Raw genomic sequence first — 19,515 nt, 5'->3', positions numbered from 1 at the left:
TCTTATCTGTCTGATTTAAAGACTGAACGAAAGAGGTTTTACGTTTGCGGATTTCAAACAATTTTATATGCGACGGCAATCGCGTCACGTCAAGTGGTCTGTTAATATATTTGAGATGCCTAGAATGTTCTCACGAAACACTAAACAGTTATTGTAATAAGACCTTTATTGCATATCCTATTCCGTAATTATTGCATGTTAGAGGGATATTATTTCGTTCAATTAAATTGTAATTGATATATGGGTTTAAGGAGAGGTACGTTTTGTGCTTCTGTCGTTTCCTAGTTAGGAACTAAGACTACTGTAAATTGCGAGTTAATGTGTAACCTATGATCCCGGATCGAAGGGGTGTACCACCACCTCTTGAAGTAGGACTATTGCAGACGTGGAAAAGAGATGGCACGCCATTCGGAGTAGAGCAGCATCTCTATCTTTAGTTGTAGGTCTCCAGAGTGTCTTAAGGCTACGTACCAATTCAAATGTTGACTACTGACTAGTTTTTCTGCTCGATATTATAGATTCCTGACTAAGTAGACCAAGGCCATATAATTAGCAATCCCGGTAGCATCGTCTAGATAAGTAATATTGAAGTAAAACCTCTTTGGACACACCTTTTAGTTAGCTTCACTTCATTATCGAGGACTTTACCTACATATTCCGTTATGACCGTGTATTATTTTTCTAATTTAATGAACTTTCTTTCTTTATTTTTGCCATGCTTACAAGAAACAAATGCTATCTTGGTCCTTCCATTGTATAAGAATCTACAATTAACAGTATAGGCAGTTATTATATATTATTTGTAGTGATAAATATGCCGTTATTTCTCAGTTGACTCGTAACATCCGTGGGACGGTGAGCCCCTGACGCGATCCGATATTCTTTCTCAGATTATTATGGAGATCTAGGTTTCGATAGAGCTGTCAACACCCGAGTTTAACTCGACTTTAAAGGTGGACTTCCTCAAAGAAATAAGGTTTACTAATCTTTTTCATCATATAAACATCATCTTGCCGTGTAAGCCTATAACTTTACCGTCAGTTTGCATGCAAAATATATCAATAGGTATACAAAACAGTGCCAGTTTTTTCAATACATTTTTTGGCTTTTTAACTAACAGTTTTAATAACTGTCAACCCATTTTACACAACATAAATAAAAACCAAATGTACATAAAACTTATTTATCCTTTTAGCGAATTTGAATAAATCGATAACAAAAATCGAATGCATAAAATCAAAAACCAGCCACTGATACGGTCATTAGCTTCTTGACACAAATATATCACTCAAAGCAATTTCCATCAGACGACAAAAAACTATTTGAACATAGATTGATGCGACACGAAAGGATTCGATTCTACAAAACAACATTCAAATCGATTTGAATACACATCAGATATATCAATTAAAGTGAGCTTCTAATTTGGTATTTGTTCAACAAATAAACAGACAGGTAGATATATTTCACGTTCTATTTCATTCGAATCCATTAGAACTAATCGATTTTATGTTTGAATCGATCATGGTGCCCCACAAACCTCTGCACGGTTGGTTTTTTGTCTACCGAGTAGTTGTTATGAATGAAGGAGTATTTATTTGAAAGCAGTCTTGTTTTGATGTTATTTTATATGCAGTAGGCGGCAAAATGATTTTTTAATTTTCGTTTATGATTATTTTGATCTTTTTTTGTTTAAAAGAACCAGAAAAGAGATCATGATGCGGACAAGCCTGGAATGTATCTTTATTTACAATTTGCTGGTGCTCCCGACTTTCCCGCCTTGATGTCGGTTAAGGCTGCGAAAACTTAACCCTCTTTTAAAGATGTCGGATGAAAGCCCATGTGTTATTCCAAGATGTCAGCTGCCTAAATAAAAAATTTCTTTGGCCATCCAGAGGTAACAAACATACATACAAAAACACACTCACATATTTTTATATTTATATTATTACTGAGATTCCAATCGTACAACAGGGAAAATGTTTTGTTCTTACCAGGAAACTCATGGTAATGACCAGTCCTCAGGTTTTGCATGTGTCCACCGGCTGGTTAGAGAATTATAAGGAAATTAGACCATTACCAAGAGAGAAAAGCTTGTAATGAAACAGAATGGAATCAATCTAAAGCTGTCAACTTTTTGTATACTAACAGACAAGCGTGAAAGATTTTGTTAATTTACAATCACTATAATGACCCAGTGTAGTAAAAACACGCATCATAACGGGACGCGTACAGTTGGCTGAATCATGTAAAATGTTGGAGAAAATATAACAAAAATCCCAGAAGTATGCCAAACAACCTTCCTGCATTCCACCAACAAGCGCGTGTGTCTTCTTTAAAGACCAATTAAAGAAACAACCAAAGCTCGCAACCGTGATATAATCCGATAATCGATAGAACTGGGACAAACACCGATACCCCGATACTAGCAGCATGAAAAGGAAAGCTGACCGAGAAAGCCTCATAAATCTGTGATACACGGAACCCATGAAAGGACAATCGAGTTTTTGCTGATACCGTTACTGATCGATCCCGGCCGACCATCACTACCGTAATTCACGGGACCCCTAATTCAAATACGGTAAGGTAGCTTTTTGTACGATTTTATGTGATGTGAGATCCATTTGCATCGCGAATGAACTTCTGGACGTCAAGGCCGTTTTTTGTTGCGTAGCGGATTTGTTTAGAACCGGTTTTGGCCGGTTTGCCTTAAAAGGGCCTGTCCGGAATCCCGCTAAGATGTTTCCTCAATGAGATTTTGATAGTGAACTTGTTATGATAGGGCACTGTAATTGGCTGTCAGAACTGTAGGTGCATTGGTTTGTCCATATTTTGAAGTTGATTTATAGATTGCGGTCAAGAGAATGATCAATTAATAGAGTTTGGAAACGTTTTGAGTAGTTACAAAGTGAAATAATTGATGCCCGGCCTTTTACCGCTTGTAATAATGTTTTCAATTCCGTTTCTCAATCTTTGATAACTGAAGCTTTGACAAGGGAAAGTGACTGCAGCAGTGATTGCAATCAAAGGTATCGGGATTTATACTTAGCGAGCGATACGGTATCTGTTCACACGTAAGCGATTAAATCGTATTTATCATCAAACTGCCAGCCAGTAAGTAAGGCAACACAAGATATGTTGTGTCAATGCGTCAAAATAACGCAGTGTTAGCCTACCGTACAGTTGGGCACCTCGATGCATTCTGTTTTTAAGTTGTTTTCGCAGTTAGCTTGCGCGCATATTTTGACTGCTTCATCTGATTGTAATCAACGGTGAAGCGTACCAACATTTCTGGGTTTGAATTACTAATTTAAAATACTTAAACTTTTCGGACTTAATCGAAACAATTAGCAACAAAAACACTAATTAGGCTTGACTATAATTAATCTGTTCAATTCACGCATTAGCTTTATTTTATCCACCAATAAGTGAAGTTATGCTTTAGACTGGAGTTTTGCCACTAAACTTAGTAGACAGAATACAAGCTGAAAAACTGTTATAGAACTTTTTGAGTTTTATGGACCATTTCGTACTTATGCGTGGAGTCAGTTACTGAAAAGACTTGCATGTATAAGCTTGTATAATATTGTTATTGACTTTTAGTACTTATGTTTTAGAGTTTTGTAGACCTGAAATAAAATGACTATTAATCGGCGCAACAGCGCTATAAGTGTGCTAGTCGACTTATAACTAACGACAAAACGACTTGCAATCGTATAAAACATTATAAAATATGTATATTTACATACGCGGCTTCAGGGTTGCCACATGCGTGCAGGTAAACCGTGTAACAAGATACATACATATAAATTTTCAGAATTCAGAATTCATTTCTACTTAAAACCATTCAGTGAGAAGCCTCGTCTTTTTCGGCGATTCTTTCATGATTGGAAGGGCTAGGCATCCCTACTTTTGCCAATAGCAGAAAAGAGCTTTTCTTTTCGGCGTATTTTTTATTTTTCTACTAGGAAGCCAACCAACCACGTTTTTAGATGAGAGATGAGAGATATAAACATTGGAAAAAAAACCACAAACCTTATTCTTATGAACATTGGCAGCCGTATACGTTCAGCCCTAGGAAGCAAGAATCCGACTTTTAATCTCAAGTTATCTTTTTATAACCAGCAGAGTTGCCCACAGATGATACAGTGGAGAACATTTGCATCAAAACTTAGTTTTATTCAACATTAATGCGGACATTTTCTTGCTTCATTTGTACAAATGACAACTAGATATAATAGATTTAACTAGATTCTGTACGAGGAAACTAATGGTGTATTCAATTTCTTGGAGTGTTCTTAGGAAACATCGTTATGATATGTTTTTATTGTAATTTTATCGCAATAAAATCAGTTTTTGACGCCTATATGGTGCTTAAGTGCCTGTTCAATAAGGAAGGATTAATTTAAATTTCTATCCTTATCAATAAAATGGGAAAAAGTTGTTGTTAGAGATAAGATCAATAAAGTTATGAGGTAGGTAGGTACTGTAGGTAGTCTTGACTGGTGACTGTGCTCCCTTAGTTGGAGAAGCCGGTCGGAGTTATATGTTAACACGCATTCCCGAGGCTGGTATAAAGAGTTTCTATCTTGTACATGTATGTGTTATGGCGGATATGAGTTCAATTCGAGATTACGGCTACGGATTCCTGGAATTAGTCGAAAGAATATTAATACTTGGGATCTTTAAAGTAAAGTTTGTTGATACCCCTGTTAATTTTATGAAAGGTTTTTTCAAATCTATTTCCATAATAAAATTGTTTTGTTTTGAAGTAGGTAAACTAAATTGAGTGCCTATCTACTAATATTAGCGGTTCATTGCACCAGTTCTCATTAACAGTTCATATTCAGACAAGCCCAATTTACAAATGATTTTAAAACATTCAACAAATTAGTTTTTATTGAAGTGAGTATGTTATTATTTTTAATCACATCATTTGTATTTTATCTCTCATTGTTAAAAAAACATGTATAATAGGCGTGTGAATTGGTATACAAGTTCGTTTTGTTTGTTACGACCACGATCTGGAGGCCTATCAAAAAAGAAACACAATTATTCCACTGTTAGAGAAGGACGGAGCTCTACAGGGAGATATCGCCATCTCTATCACAACAGATGATCAAGTATCACTTCATAACCAGGCCAGGTCGTTGAGATGACCCGTGCAAACACTTGAGTCCTCTTTACAGAAAACAACGGCAGTACGCATCTTTAGCGGCCATCCAAATCGATTCTCAAGAAAATAAGATGGTGGGAAAGTGCTAAGTGGATAAAACGTGTTTTGAAAGGAGGAAGGCGATTCGCGGTATTTGCACGGTAATAGAACTTCGTTTCGCAGGAATTTGTATTAATGTGGGATGCGTCGGGCGTCAAATGAGTGAACATACGTCATCAATGTTTACGATAGTCACTCATGTTGTTACTCATTTTGATTTTGCACAAAAGTAACCATAAGACACATGTTCAACGGGTGGTTTAAGAACAATGAAAGGTACTAAACATGGCATAGAGAATTTTCATACTCCTCCTGCGGCAATTTAAGAAGAAAATAGCCATAGTAAAGCATACATTGAGTGGGTTCCTACTCACGTACAATACACGTACAGTTCTATGAATCTTCGTTGCCATGTTTAATTAGTATAAGAATGAGGTTACAAAGAAGTAAATACTGTGATCTTTAGTAGGAGCAATAAATTAGAAACGCGATGATCCGTGAATCATACAACTAGCACTTATTTCTAACATCCATTACAAACTTGTAAATATCTAGTTCTACAGTTTAGACCCGTTACAATATATTACTATAAAAAATATTGCTTTGTTCAGTTGTGTGGGAAATTACTGTAAAAAATCATAAACCGCAATAGTATTAAGTATTACTAGCAAATACCTTTCTTAGATGAGTTTAATATTAGAAAAAATACTAATTTTGAGTTTCCCAGACGTAAAATTTTCTTAGTCTGACCACCCTGGCTGTAAATAAATAGCTTTCTGTGAAAAGCCAGTCAACTTTTTCAAAAAGGGTCTTAATGTCAGTTTTCAAAAACCGAATATAGAAAATCGAATGCGTAGTATTGTGTTAACTATGTCGAGTAATTAACATTGGCAAATAACACTGGCCAGCAAAAAAAAAACAAATAAAAAAACAAACCTAGTTGTCAAACTTTCCTAAAACTGTACACATGCGGGGGTCATGTTATGATTCATTTTCTCCCAATTTTAGAAGTCCGTTACTCATTTGTCAGTGTGTTTACTACAAATAAGTTATGTGTGTCACGTAAAACACTACCAGTTTGTTTAGAATGTGAGAAGTAGTTGTACCTATTACTTTACGATGTACTTAAATACTAAAGTTTATTGTCGTGTGTACTGAAACAATAATACGATAATTTAAATTTCCCAAGGAGGTTAATTACATAATTATAAGTATTAAGAGTCAACCCCTAGTCACGTCTTTTTTGTCAAGTTATTGTAAACACGTAAAGAGAGCTAGCGTAGCCATGGACAACACACCGGATAGAGCTTTTCCAGCAATTTCTGAAACTTGCTAATATACAATCAGCATTTTCCTACTTCTGTGTCCGTAAATGGAACTCTATAGCAAATATTCGAAAGCGTATAACTAAGCAGAACTCTAAACTTATAATCCCTTTTCAACTTGTTACAGTTTCAAATTTCATCTCAATTTTGTTACAGTTTCTGGTGCACAAATATGGAGTAGTCACAATAGTTTAGCTCCCACGCCCGTCACTCCATGGGTCATTCAGTTTATGGGTCAAACAGATTCAATCGTGGCGTAGAATGAACCGTTTGCCACGAACGAGCCACGTCAAAGCGATGGCGACGGACTTCCATATTCAAGGCATTCTTCTAATTACCGCCATTTGCATTATTTGAATTCGGAACGAGTATGTCCACTACTGTTTGAATCCTACTTCTAGGTATATTGTATAATACGAAGGAAAATATATGTTTATGTTATATGCACGAGTAAAAAAAAACTCAGGACCAACAATTTGTCAAGTTTTCAGTTGCCTTCTTATGCTTAGCATTAGCATTGGCAAGGGGTCAATATCCACACACTAACTATTATTAACAAAACTTATCTTTTACTCTAAGACAAAGTTATTCGAATCGCAATAATTAACCTTCAGTATTGAACTTCTAGACTCCCCCGTAGACAAAGCCAAGAATTTCCCTCCAATTAAAGATTCAGTCTTCGTCTTAAGATATTTCGAGACGATGTCAACTTGGTATCAAGGCTTCGCAGTAATTGTAATTAATATTATATCTTGCGCCGACAGGGGCTGTCTCGAAAACGTCTTGCGACTGAAACTAAAACTTTCAGGTAATAATGTAGATCTGTTGTCATTGGGAGACTGAGATGGCGCTCTACATGGCGAGTAGCTTCATCTCTCTTCCACACAGACAAAGTTTTACGGTAAGCGGTGGTCCTAGATAGAAATTGTGTTTGCGTTTGAGATACAATTATGGAATGTATTTTAGTTTTTGGCGTAGTCTTGTCTAATCTGGTTTCTTGGTTATTTCGATTGAAAAAATTGAGGGGTCCTGTATTTAAAAATCTATCTAAGATTATTACTTCATGTTTGGAAAACACTGATAAATTGGATAATTGGATAAATGTCAGAATATCTTAAGCAAAATTAATTATAGCAATAATATCGGGTAACTCTCGGGAAACATCACGTGGTTCAAAGACTTCACCTTATTGTTTCTAATTTTCTATAACATAAATAGAACCTTAGTTAAATTTCGCTGCAAAACCGTGAAGTGTTTCTCAACACGAGTAATTGAACACTAGACAGTTAGACAGGAATGTAGCTTAATCTACTTGATAATAAACAAGAAGGTGAACGTTCCAACATTTAACACTAACTTCGTACGAAAGCACCTAGAATTAATCGATATTCTAGAATTTTATTACTGTTGAAACAGTACAATCGTTAATATCGTACGTTAAGCCACCAAACTTAAATTATAGCTCTCTAGAGAGCATTTAATTAATTTCCACTCACATAACGAGCATTATGAAGCTATTTATTCGTAGTTTAATAGCATTTAGTACCTGTGGGTATATTCATATACGTTTAACATGGATGACCCGCAGACAAAATATGAAAGTCTAGTAAAATAACTCTTTAAAATATTATGTATGTAAACTTTGGTTAAGGAAGCAAGTATGTAGTGTTTGTCAGGTTTCTCATAAAGTATGTGAGCGATAGAACGGAAGAGCAAGACACAAAAAATAATAATTGTGTATTAGAAATGGCTAGTAGCCCACAAATCATTTTTAGCAGAATTTTAAATACTTGAGGAGAGAATGACCCTTGAGATATATCAAAAAAATCAATTAAAAAAAATCTAAATCCATTTATTCAAAATAGGCTACAAAGTAGCACTTATTGAATGTCAAAATATACAGACAGCTCCCCGTATCGCCCACCCTTCAACGCTTCCTAAGTGCTCTAGCTGTGAAGAAGAAACGGCGCAACAAACTCCACAACATAGCACGCTGTCGCTGTTTCAATAAAACGGATCGGAGTTAAGTAACGTAGTAACTTATATCGAGATAACTTTATAAAGAAAAAAGATCTAACCAGCTAATACGTTGTAGGATGTTTGATAATATTATGACCACCAGCTATTTCAAGCGCCTGATTACCTCCGATACCATCTACTATATTCAATGTGTTCACGATCTTTAATGACATGTAATGCATCACTGTCTATAGTGATTCAATTAGACACATTAGTGGGCCTAAGATCAGCTATCCCTTATGATTAAAGACTTGTTTTAAAATGGTTCTTTACATTATACAAACTAATGTTCGTCTGAGAAAACTGGTGAGGAAGTTGTGGATGTCATATTTGAAAACATGTCCTTTGTCTTTTTCAATTCTTAAAGTACTTTCAAGTTACATTCAAGTATTGTTAGAGACACGCAACTAATTATATCACTTGAAATTAGATAGACATGCGACATTTCAGACTAAGAAACGTCAAATTTTATGGAAAATCAATTTCTTTATATTATCGTGACTTAACCTTGCCACTTCATACGTTGGAGCGAATTTTTCAACGCAAAGTCAAATAAAATATAAATACTTCTTATTTTGGGAGGCTATTTATAGGCTTAAATTACTTACCTAAATGATTACTTTAACTCGTTATCACGTCCATTTCCCGACGTATCTCAACTTAACAGTACCAACAAAAGGGATATTAACATTTTCTTAATTCGAATCACGTATTTCCGCATTAGCTGCATTAATCAAGTTAATCACTACGATCCGGTCTTCAAAACATCGATTAAATGCAGATACATTCAACGGTTTAGTAAGTGCACGATAACCTACTTGTAAACCGTTTACGATGAACGTAAACTTGACTTACGTAAATCTATCACTGCCTGTACTACGAGCTTTTGAAGTAGCACTACTGGACTTGTAGAAGCGAGGGGCTGCTGCACTGCGCATAGCTTTGTCTCACTTCCACGTTTTCAAATTTCCTTATTCTAAACCTAATAGTAGGGCTGCAATACTGATAAAGCTGAGATCTCGTGATTTAAAGACCATGACTAATCCAAATCGCATCCCGTCAATAATTAATAACTTGAGATAATGACTATCAGCTGCCATTCGTCCGGATGCTGGCTGAGATAAAGCGATACGTCAAGATAGAAGCTGTAATGATCAGCCGGCGCAGATTTGACAAGATCGGAAGCACGCTAGCGGAATAGTTGAACGCGAACCAAGAATGGGACAGAATGTGAAATGGGACTCGTGTAGTCAGGTGGGTGGGAAGAAGGGGCTTCGGGGATCCATTAACATTAATATCGTATAGTATTAAATAAGGTAAATTAAATAAGGTATGTGGTAGTGGGGGCTAAAACATCACTTGCTAGTAAAAAGCGTACTGGTAAGTGACGTCACACAAAGTTTTAAATCGCCGTATCACCTTATTTTTTTATTTAAGAAATAAAAGAAAAAATACGTGTCCAATATTTTTCGGAAATCTTTCTGACGGACTAAACAGATTTTTTTGTCATATATCTATGTCCATGTCTATTAAATAGAATACTAGCTATATGTAGAGCCTAGATTTAGAGCTTAGTCAAAAATATCTAGCTCAAACAGTGCAGAAGGTGCAATGCAATGCAATCAGATAGTGATTCTCACGTTTTCAAAAGAGACTTTTAGATTAACACAACGGAGAACATCTCTCCATAACAAAACACTAACAACAAAATTACAGCTGTCGTTGTAAGCTATGTGGGACAAGACTAAGCTTGAAACTTGTCTAACAAATGAAGCCGGCGATATATCCTGAAGATAATTAAGTTAATTGACACTAACGCTACTAGATTGTAAACGTAAGTGCAGTGCTTTGGACAGCCATGGGAACTTCTCAAATTGTAACAATGGCTAGAACCGCTGTAACTATGTTTCATGTCAATTAGACAACGAATGTGCCTAATTTTGTTGCTATGATTGGACATACTGGAAATTTATGAGAAAAATAACTGTTGACGACTTATTTGACACATAAAAAAATCAATGAATTTTTTCATCTTCCTGGTCTTAAAATCAAAATAAAATAAAATCTTATCACTTTCGAATTTATTTAAAAGTGAACCGAATAACAAACCGCAGCACGCATTTCCACAAAAAAAAAACACGAAAACCTTTGAATTGTAAACTACAGTTGGTGTCATGCAAAATGCAAGCACGCAAAAAAAATGGCTGACTGTTATAAAATTTTGATTAATAGCCATCGAAACATGCACTAGTTTACATATTATTTAAAGATCTTCCAAACGATGTTGTGTAAACAATGTTTATGATAAAATCGCGTGGAAAACGTATTCGGCTGTACACGAGATGGCTAGTAAAAAGCGTCCATATTGATTTACATGCCAGTAAGATTGTCATAATTACGCCGCATAGAGATTAAGCGCGCGTTTTTTGTTTCTGCGTTTCCGCGTACAAGTTGTTTGAATAGTCTATGGTCATGATACACTGGTATGGCGGTTTTTGCGCGGGATTTATGTCGTGTAATGTGTAGCCTCGTTTTAATTGATATTTAGAATATCTGAAGAAAGTTATACTTGCAAACAGTAATCGATGTATTTCTAATTTTCTGCATATTTTATTGACTTTCATATTCAGCCATTGTTAGTGTATACAAATTCCTTTCTATGAATTTACACGGAATTATTTAAGACTGTTGAACATTCAATAATTTATTTCCTCTCCATATCTTAGTCCATAAGCAAAGACTAGTCTTTAACCTTGTTTTTCTACTCCTCTGACCAATTATCGAAGTTGTGGAAGACACGTCGATTTACGCCGTGTCGTGCGCTGTCACGTTTGTCCTAAACTCTAAACTCTACGGCAGTAAGCTAGAACGCAACCAATGCCATATATGAAAAGGTTGGCAAACAAAACATAAACACTACCGTCTCACCAACGATTACTGAACAAATAAATTCAATGTAACGTGTATCTCCGTTTACACTATTATACTTATTTTGCTCCCAGAAATATAACTAAAGTAAATACCTATAAATAAAATGTAAACGCTAGAAGGTGGTATCCAAGAAAACAGTTGCATGCCTATTCAAGTGTCTTCTTTGTCTATTACTCCTCGATTCCTTGTCTATGGTGAATGTCACGTCAAGTGACGTCGATGAAGTTTCTACGAAAAAAGGATGGTTCCAATTGATGATTAAAAAAAGTTATTATTATAAATCTGTCTTTGCCAACGATTGAAAATTATGAGCGTAATATTTTTACTTCATCCGTGATTTTAAAAACATCTTGCTCGCCGTTTCCATAACAATTTATCTGTCCTCCGTTGCAGATTATTATTATAAATCAAAGTTGTAGTCGTTGAGTAGCTATATCCGTTTCCTCTCATTCATTATGTGCTAGATGAACCTCGGGATGTTTATGTGATCTGATTCTAGCTCTTTACTTAGTACTTATTATTATTAACTCAGTGGATATGATTCCTCATCGCAGTGGAAATATTGAAATGGATGTTTATACTGTAATGGTGTTAGGATATGATAATCAATTCAAATTCTGTGGGATGATCTTTTTAGTACATTTTTACACAGAATCATAAATAGTTAGCTAGAAAAATATCAAAAGGCATTTCTAAGAACGACATAAGGTAGACTGAAGTCTTTGTTTAAACTTACTCATAGTTTCCTTAAAATAACCTCGAATTGTACTTGGAACAATATGACTAGTGCAAAAATCATAAAAATAATCACAAATTCAAACAAAAACCGAAAATCACAACCTTTAGGTTTCAGTTCGAAGAAGTTTTAGTTTTAGCACAAATGATTTTTGATGAAGCAGCAATTTGCATATATCCAGGTAAACCAATTTTCCCTCCTCCAGTCACCATAATTAGCCTCTGACAGCAGTCTTGGGGAATACTTCTGTGGTATACATAGGCAAGACGCGTGCGGTGCTTAAAAGCGATGGGGAAAACACTCTTACTCCTCATAACAACGTTGCAGTTCCTATTTTAGAACTAATTTTGTCAGGAAGGATTGCAACGCATTGCCATACACCGACACAAAAACGCGGATGACGTAGCACAGCAGTTCAGGTTTAGTCAGTAAGAGTGTGACACTATCCATTTCCTCCCCCGAGGGAGGGGTGTATACGAGGTTCCCCCGCCTTAAAATAAAAATGGGTTGGCGGTAGTCTGCGAAAGCGTTCACTTTTGGATCCGGTAAGAGTTCGAGCACCCCTTCGCCTTGCCCAAGACGAATATGATGAACATTTCCAACGGGGCACAAAAAACGTATACCAGTTGTAGAAAACAAAATATCATTTCTTAACGATTCTACTTTGTCATAATTCCACAAATTATGCATTCCAACTTACAACACAAACTTTACGACTAATATTTGTATGAACATAAAACTCCCATATTAAAGCACATGTAAGCTGTAGGCTATCATGTCTCAAGTGTTTCTTCTATAATTGGATTCAATACCGTGATATTAAACATGTAAGTGACGTGCAAATCCTGCGGACTTTATAACAGATTGCCATTTGACTTGACATCGATATTATTGGTTTGAATTGGTGTTTCAAAAAAAAAATTCTTGACCTGACTAATGTTATTCATAATTAAAGTACATTTCTGCCTTGCCTCTACAGGATACTGCATTAATCCTCTGTTTAATGGTCTTGAGCGCCATTTTATTGTAAGCCATTTCATCTACTTCGTGATTCACGTAAGGTAATCAAATTCCGGAACGAAAGCATTTAATCCTAACATATACCTGTCAATATTGGTAAGTAAGTTCCCACCATAATGAAATACCTCGTGCCAGTGTGAGAAAATTCAATTAACAAAATAACTCCGCCATTAAAGGCTCAAACTCCAAATGGACGGTGCAATATCATTATCTCCGTAGCGCATCGGCGGGAAACACTTTCGCGTGCGATTAATGACGCGCCTTGTCTACACGTGTCCCGTTCCCGGTATCACGCGACCAATCCCGGGGTTCGCGGAATCCCGGGCCACACGCAACACTGGCCTTCACAAACATTACTTAAATAAACAAAAAAATCTGTTGACACGATATTTTCGTCTTCAAATGTCAACCGGTCGGCGACATCAAAGTTTAGAAATATTGGCTCAATTGCTGTTTTAAAGACCATTGTCGGGAGAGTGTTTAATCAATTCTTTGACTAAATAACAGCTTAATTGGCGGTAATTGGGTATCCTTTGTTTAATAAAAATCGTGCAGAATTTAGAAAACAATGTTTGTATAATGTTTTGTTTAATCGTGACTCGTGACCACTCTCATAATAGAATGTGTATTGACATAATACTGGTGATGTTTGATCTTACGTTTAAATATAATGTCAAATTACACATTATTGGGAGAAATGAAAAATTAAATAAATACCTAAGTAATATTGTTATAATTTAGAAACGGAGCCGACTAAATAGCCGAACAAACACAATTGCATATAAGATAAATGCAACAATAATCTTCGAAATTCAAATAAGCTTACAAAAAAGTAAAAAGCAAACAATCTTTCTCTATTATACAAATAAAAACTTACAGACATTATTTCCATACAAATGTTTTGAAGGAATGGCGGGAGGAATAAAAGTCTAGTAAACCCTTTGTGTTTTGCATTGTTCTGTTATTTATTGAAATCAGATAGACGGAACCCGTCGACATTCCTCATAATGTTTTGTTAGAAAAGTTTTATTCTTGGTTATTTTTTAAGGGTCGGTGAAATGTTGTCTGCCAGTCTGCCTCTACTTTAATGCAGATCCGACTGAGCTAGAAGGGTAAGAATTTCAAGTATGTGTGATGAATATTTGACGGATAGCCGAGTGGTTGAGGTCACCACGGCAAAAGTTTCGCTGGTTCGATCCCTGCGTATAACTAGCATTTGTGCGATCCACAAATACTTGACCCGAGTCTAGGTGACTTTTTGCATGATACTTGAATGTTTGTTACACCCGTCAAGCCACAAGATTTTTTTTAATGGGGGAGGCATTTATTTAAAAAAGATTGTTTAATATCTTTAACTCTAAAGAGGATATCTTCTAACAACCTGACTTACCAAAGTCTGGTATGTAATTACTTACCTAGAGGTCAAATAAACATCATTAAAGTTTATGTAAGCTCCTGGTACTAAATATCAGGAAAAACTATGCAAAAGACAGTTTATGGGAAGGATTTACATACGGTTGACGTCTACCTAATTAACTTTAGTAATCAACGTTTAAGCTTAATTGCGTTTGTGTTTAAAAACAAACACTTTGATCTAACGACAGGATTCTTTAAAATTATTAGACTTTCTATGCAGCTAACAGCTAACGATATAATTAGTAATGATAGGACGATGACCGATTAGCCGATATGACTTTTGTAAAGAGGTCGGCTAGTTGAGTTAGCCGATTACATTTCGGGATTTTCCGAATCGCTTCAGTAAGACAACTGGAAAGTGCCTGAATAGGTACTACCACCGCCTACGAGAAGAGGTCAGCGTCATGTGTTGTGCGTAATGTAAATATTTATATGTGAAGATAATTGCCAAAATTGCCTCAAAATTTATATGACTATTCATGCATAACTATAACAATTATTCATGTGTAACATGCAAAAAGAACTTTATTCCGTACCATTCAATAGCATGTAAAATCACTCACGCAAATTGAAACAGCAAACTTATTGAAATAGTTAAAACTTTTTGTTACGATACTTTTTTGTCGCAATAGATTTTATATTTGTATAACAAATTTTTGGACCTTTTTGCTGGTATATCTTAGTAACGGTACGATACTGGCTTTTTTTACTTACATTATGAAAGTTTTTTAGGATTGGAATGCGAGAAAATTCAATCTATGCCTCAAGCGGTCATGGCTGCTTATGAAAAGCAAATTCGTAAATTTTGATAAATGATTTTTTTGTTTAACAGTGTTTAGTGCGTACTGGATTTTGCAATATTTAGACTTAAAAGTTCAACTAAAGCTCGTTTGCATAGAAAGTGGTAAAGTTAACTTACTCTTTGAATTAACTATAAAATCTACTAAAAAGGCTTAGTTTGAACGGTTTTTATTAGTAGTTTTGGATCAACTTTTCATTACTACATAGACACCGTATAATTCGATGTGCTTTAAAAATTAAACTGGAATTTAATCTAAAAATGGCAAGCCGTTCAAATTGGGTTATTTCCACTTCCATTATAGGAAATTGCTCACTATCGGGAAACTTGCACAAGTTAAATTATGTATATTATTAAACTCTAAACCAACAAAACTAAATCAATCAATTCTTATGTATAAAATGTAGAGCAATCTGAAGTCAGTATGTAAGTATGTAGAGCCGTTAAGTCAAGCCCTTAACATAACGCGGTAAGTAATGTGTAGCGACAACCAGTTAGTGTAACCACGACCACATAACTAACCGGGTTGCTGTTTTGTTTGTACAGTCACGTGCAAAATTATTAGCCTATTAGTCTCGAGGGTGTCGCCTAGAATTGTAGAGTCTTGCGATGTAACTTGGGCTGTCGAATTGATATTAAATTTGTAGGTGATATGTTGTTTGTCAAGATGTAACTGTTTCTTTTTGTTGTATATTACTGCTTGTAAAGCATTCTTATATGTATATGAACTGGTACAATTGGACAATTGCTCCATAAGCGAAAGAGAAAAAAATGGTTAAAAATGTCCTAATAATTGTTACCCCGGAAGATAGCAAACACTTTGATTAAACACTGGAGACTGGATTCTGTGTTACAGAATTTAAAAAAATGACATTACTATCGGAATTAAAAAGGAAGCTATCAACTTAAAATATCAACCGCAAATGAGCGTTTATCAGGTTATCGTACTAAAATCCTTACGATAGCCAGAGCCATAAAAGGGGCTTCTCAGTTGCATATTTTTATAACATCCTCTATAAATAAGCCATCATCCGAATACAAAACAACGAAGACCATGCAATAAAGCTTACAAAGTAATAATTATCGAAAACGCGTGTGAAATAATTTTCTAATTACAGTGCACGCGCGCAACTTTTTAAATTAGTATTGTGAGAAGGATCTGGGCTCGATAACATCTCGGACGCATCGAGTACTCGAGTGCGTTAGGGGGCCGAGTATAAAATTAATATTTCATTATTCGCGATGATTAAGGGCCAGAATATATTACGGCGCTAGTTAGTAAATCAACTGGACGCGTAATTATTGCCAGTGCTCTTTGATAAATGGAAGTCAGGAACCTACCATCGTATCTTTAAAAAACGCTGTCGAAGCGAGAAGGTACTATAAATTGTAGAGCGGCGTCTCTCTTCCACAACTTTATTAGTGTTAGTTTAAGATACAGTGGTAGGACCCCTGGTCTTGTCCGCAAGTCGCTTGATCGCCTAGATACATATAGGAATCGATTAACATTTAAGTGATAATCTTGTAGCTTAGCCGATATTAGGGTTAATAAACGCATTATTGATCAATTAATTTATTTATGTTTACTTCTCAGGTAGTTTCGATTAAATATTTGTTACTTTGATGTTGCTTCTTGGTAGGGTTCAAAGTTTTAAATTAGGTAGTAAGTAAATAACTTGATATAAAAACGTAGGTACAACCTTTATGCAGAAAAAACCGCTAGAATAGGTCCATTTTATAAACCGGCAGAATTTTAATATGTCGCAAAATTGTATATGGCAGTATTATATTTTCTAACATAAATGACAACTGTTGAAAGTTATGTATGTGTAGTTATTTTTTTTAATCATTTTACGAAAAGTGAAATTCAGCAAAAAAAAAACAAACAATCAATAAAATCAAATGTTTTTCTATACTTAAGTATTTGTTAGGTATCTTACGTATCACTTTATTTTAATCTTTTTTAATCTAGGTAAAGGTAGAGTTATCATACTAAAAAAATGGTTACTGGTCGCCGTGAAAAACTTGACCTTTGTGAATGAGGTCATTGTTTTCTGTAAATAGGCAAATAATGGTGAAGCTCACAGGATGTTTGAGTTTGTCTATGCGTAAAGGGTTTCTGTTACTAAGTCTTAGTCGATATGTTTTTGAAGTACCTATTTAAGAAAGTTGTACTTTACTTAAAAGTATTTAATCAACTTGGTTGACTTGGCATGAGTGTCTTTATAAATTAAAGAAAAGAGGAATGTCTCACTCCTTAAGCCTTCGAATATATTAATCCCACAACAAAAAGGTTTGATATTTTCTTTTCAATAGGTTTTGTTGTAGGAACCTATTAACTTGGTCACGATAAGTATTTAATTTTCAAGTTCTATTGAAACGTTTACGACTGACCATAAAACATTCAGTTAATAATTTATACTACTCAGTACAAGTATAAAAATTCTGTTAATATTATCCATCGTTTATTACCTCGAGTGTATATTGCAGACTGTTCGCAAGGATTTTTATCTCCGTGTGAAATCTCTTGCATTCCATTGTTTTTGCATGGGGTGGCTAAAGCTGGCCATGAGGTTCGTATTTAACACATGTAATAACCCAGTCATACGTATTGATTTTTTTAGTTTTAAAAACAGCTTTCGTATAACCTACACTTGTTATTTATGGGGCACTAATAAATTTTACTTAGTTCTGTGGTTTAAAACATTTTATTCTTTCCTACCGATAAACTTGGTGCATAAAAATTAATGCTCGCTGAATCTTCGTATTAAAACTTTGCCGGCTGAGTGCGATTACCGGCAATAACCCTCGGTCAGGGGTATAAATACTGCGAATTATAATAATATAATAAGCTAAACAGGGTAACTTACCGTAAAAAGTTCCGCATCGTTGCTTCACGTGAAAAAAACACTTTGATATTTTTAGTTGATTATTTTCCCAACACTCGTGCGTATCGCGATGCGACCGTGAACCGCGAGTGACGTGTAGCGGCGGCGGCGTGCGCTCCGTGCCAAAGCTGCGGCGTTTCTGCTCGCTGCCGAGGCGCGTGCCTGCTCTTGAACTTGCGACGTGACAGCAGGTTGCATGCATGCACACCGGTGCATTTTCGACAATACATTTTGCTTAACGTCTGAAGCGCCGCCGTCGCGACTATCCGCGACACCGCGCCACCCTCCCGACATCTGTCAATCATCGCTTCAAGCACCTAATGCTCATTTGAAGAGCGACCATGAGGATGTGATTTAGTGCCTCCGCAAGCTAGGCCTAAGCAATTAAAATATCAGGATAATTACAGTTAAATGATAGGCAGTAAAGTAGACTCGCTTTAGCTAATTAAGATTTATTTACGATTCGGCGACGGTCACCTGTTGGTTGCATGCGTGTCCCGTTAGCGATACGCCATAGTGTCATTAATTTATATCATTTTGTCTTAAGCGGCACGCACATTATCATTGTTCTTACGCCTGAGTTGTTTATGGTCGCTATTTATTTATATTGCTTAATGTTATTAGATTCATATTGTAATCAGACATACACAGTTACGCGGTTGTTTTTGTTTACGTTTTAAGAGTAGAGCAGTTTTATGAGTGGGAACGGGTGTTATTTCAAGATTTCATTTACAGTAATTATCACCAATTAATCAACTGGAGCTGTTGACAGCTTGCGTCAGTTTATTATTTACGACTCGATGACAGGACTAAATGATTACCTAGGTGACTTAGAACAAGACAAGCTGAAATTCCAAACAGTTTTCTAAACGTGAATCTGATGAATTTCCTTAAAATTAATTTAAAGTTGTGAATTCCTCCAAAACTATATGCTGCAAAATTTGATGCAGATTATAGAACGAGATTGTGATTGTCGTCTAGCTACAATATAATTTGGTGTTGACAACTTAGAATCGCTATTTTTTATCAATGACTCAACGACTCGATGACTCGAAAACGCTTATCTGAAAAAAAAAAACATTTTCAGACCAGGAAATGTATCCACCATTCTTCCTTATAAATATCGGCCTAGAATCACAGCAACATCACAATCAAACAATTTGTTT

At 35.5% G+C, this 19,515-nt stretch overlaps 1 protein-coding gene across 1 annotated transcript in view; it reads right to left on the bottom strand.

Annotated features, from left to right (window-relative positions):
* The window catches only part of LOC113494847, a 47,833-nt gene extending 28,600 nt beyond the window's left edge, over window positions 1-19,233 (bottom strand). Inside the window, exon 1 of the mRNA XM_026873349.1 lies at window positions 18,332-19,233. Within this exon, the coding sequence (XP_026729150.1) occupies window positions 18,332-18,348 (17 nt within the window). The 5' untranslated portion in view covers window positions 18,349-19,233. The remainder of the gene's footprint in view (window positions 1-18,331) is intronic.
* Window positions 19,234-19,515: the final 282 nt, after the last annotated feature.

This window comes from Trichoplusia ni, chromosome 6, assembly GCF_003590095.1.
Source record: "Trichoplusia ni isolate ovarian cell line Hi5 chromosome 6, tn1, whole genome shotgun sequence".
Lineage (NCBI taxonomy): Eukaryota > Metazoa > Arthropoda > Insecta > Lepidoptera > Noctuidae > Trichoplusia > Trichoplusia ni.
Note: the sequence above shows the minus strand (reverse complement) of the source record. Positions and strands in the feature narration are given on the sequence as shown.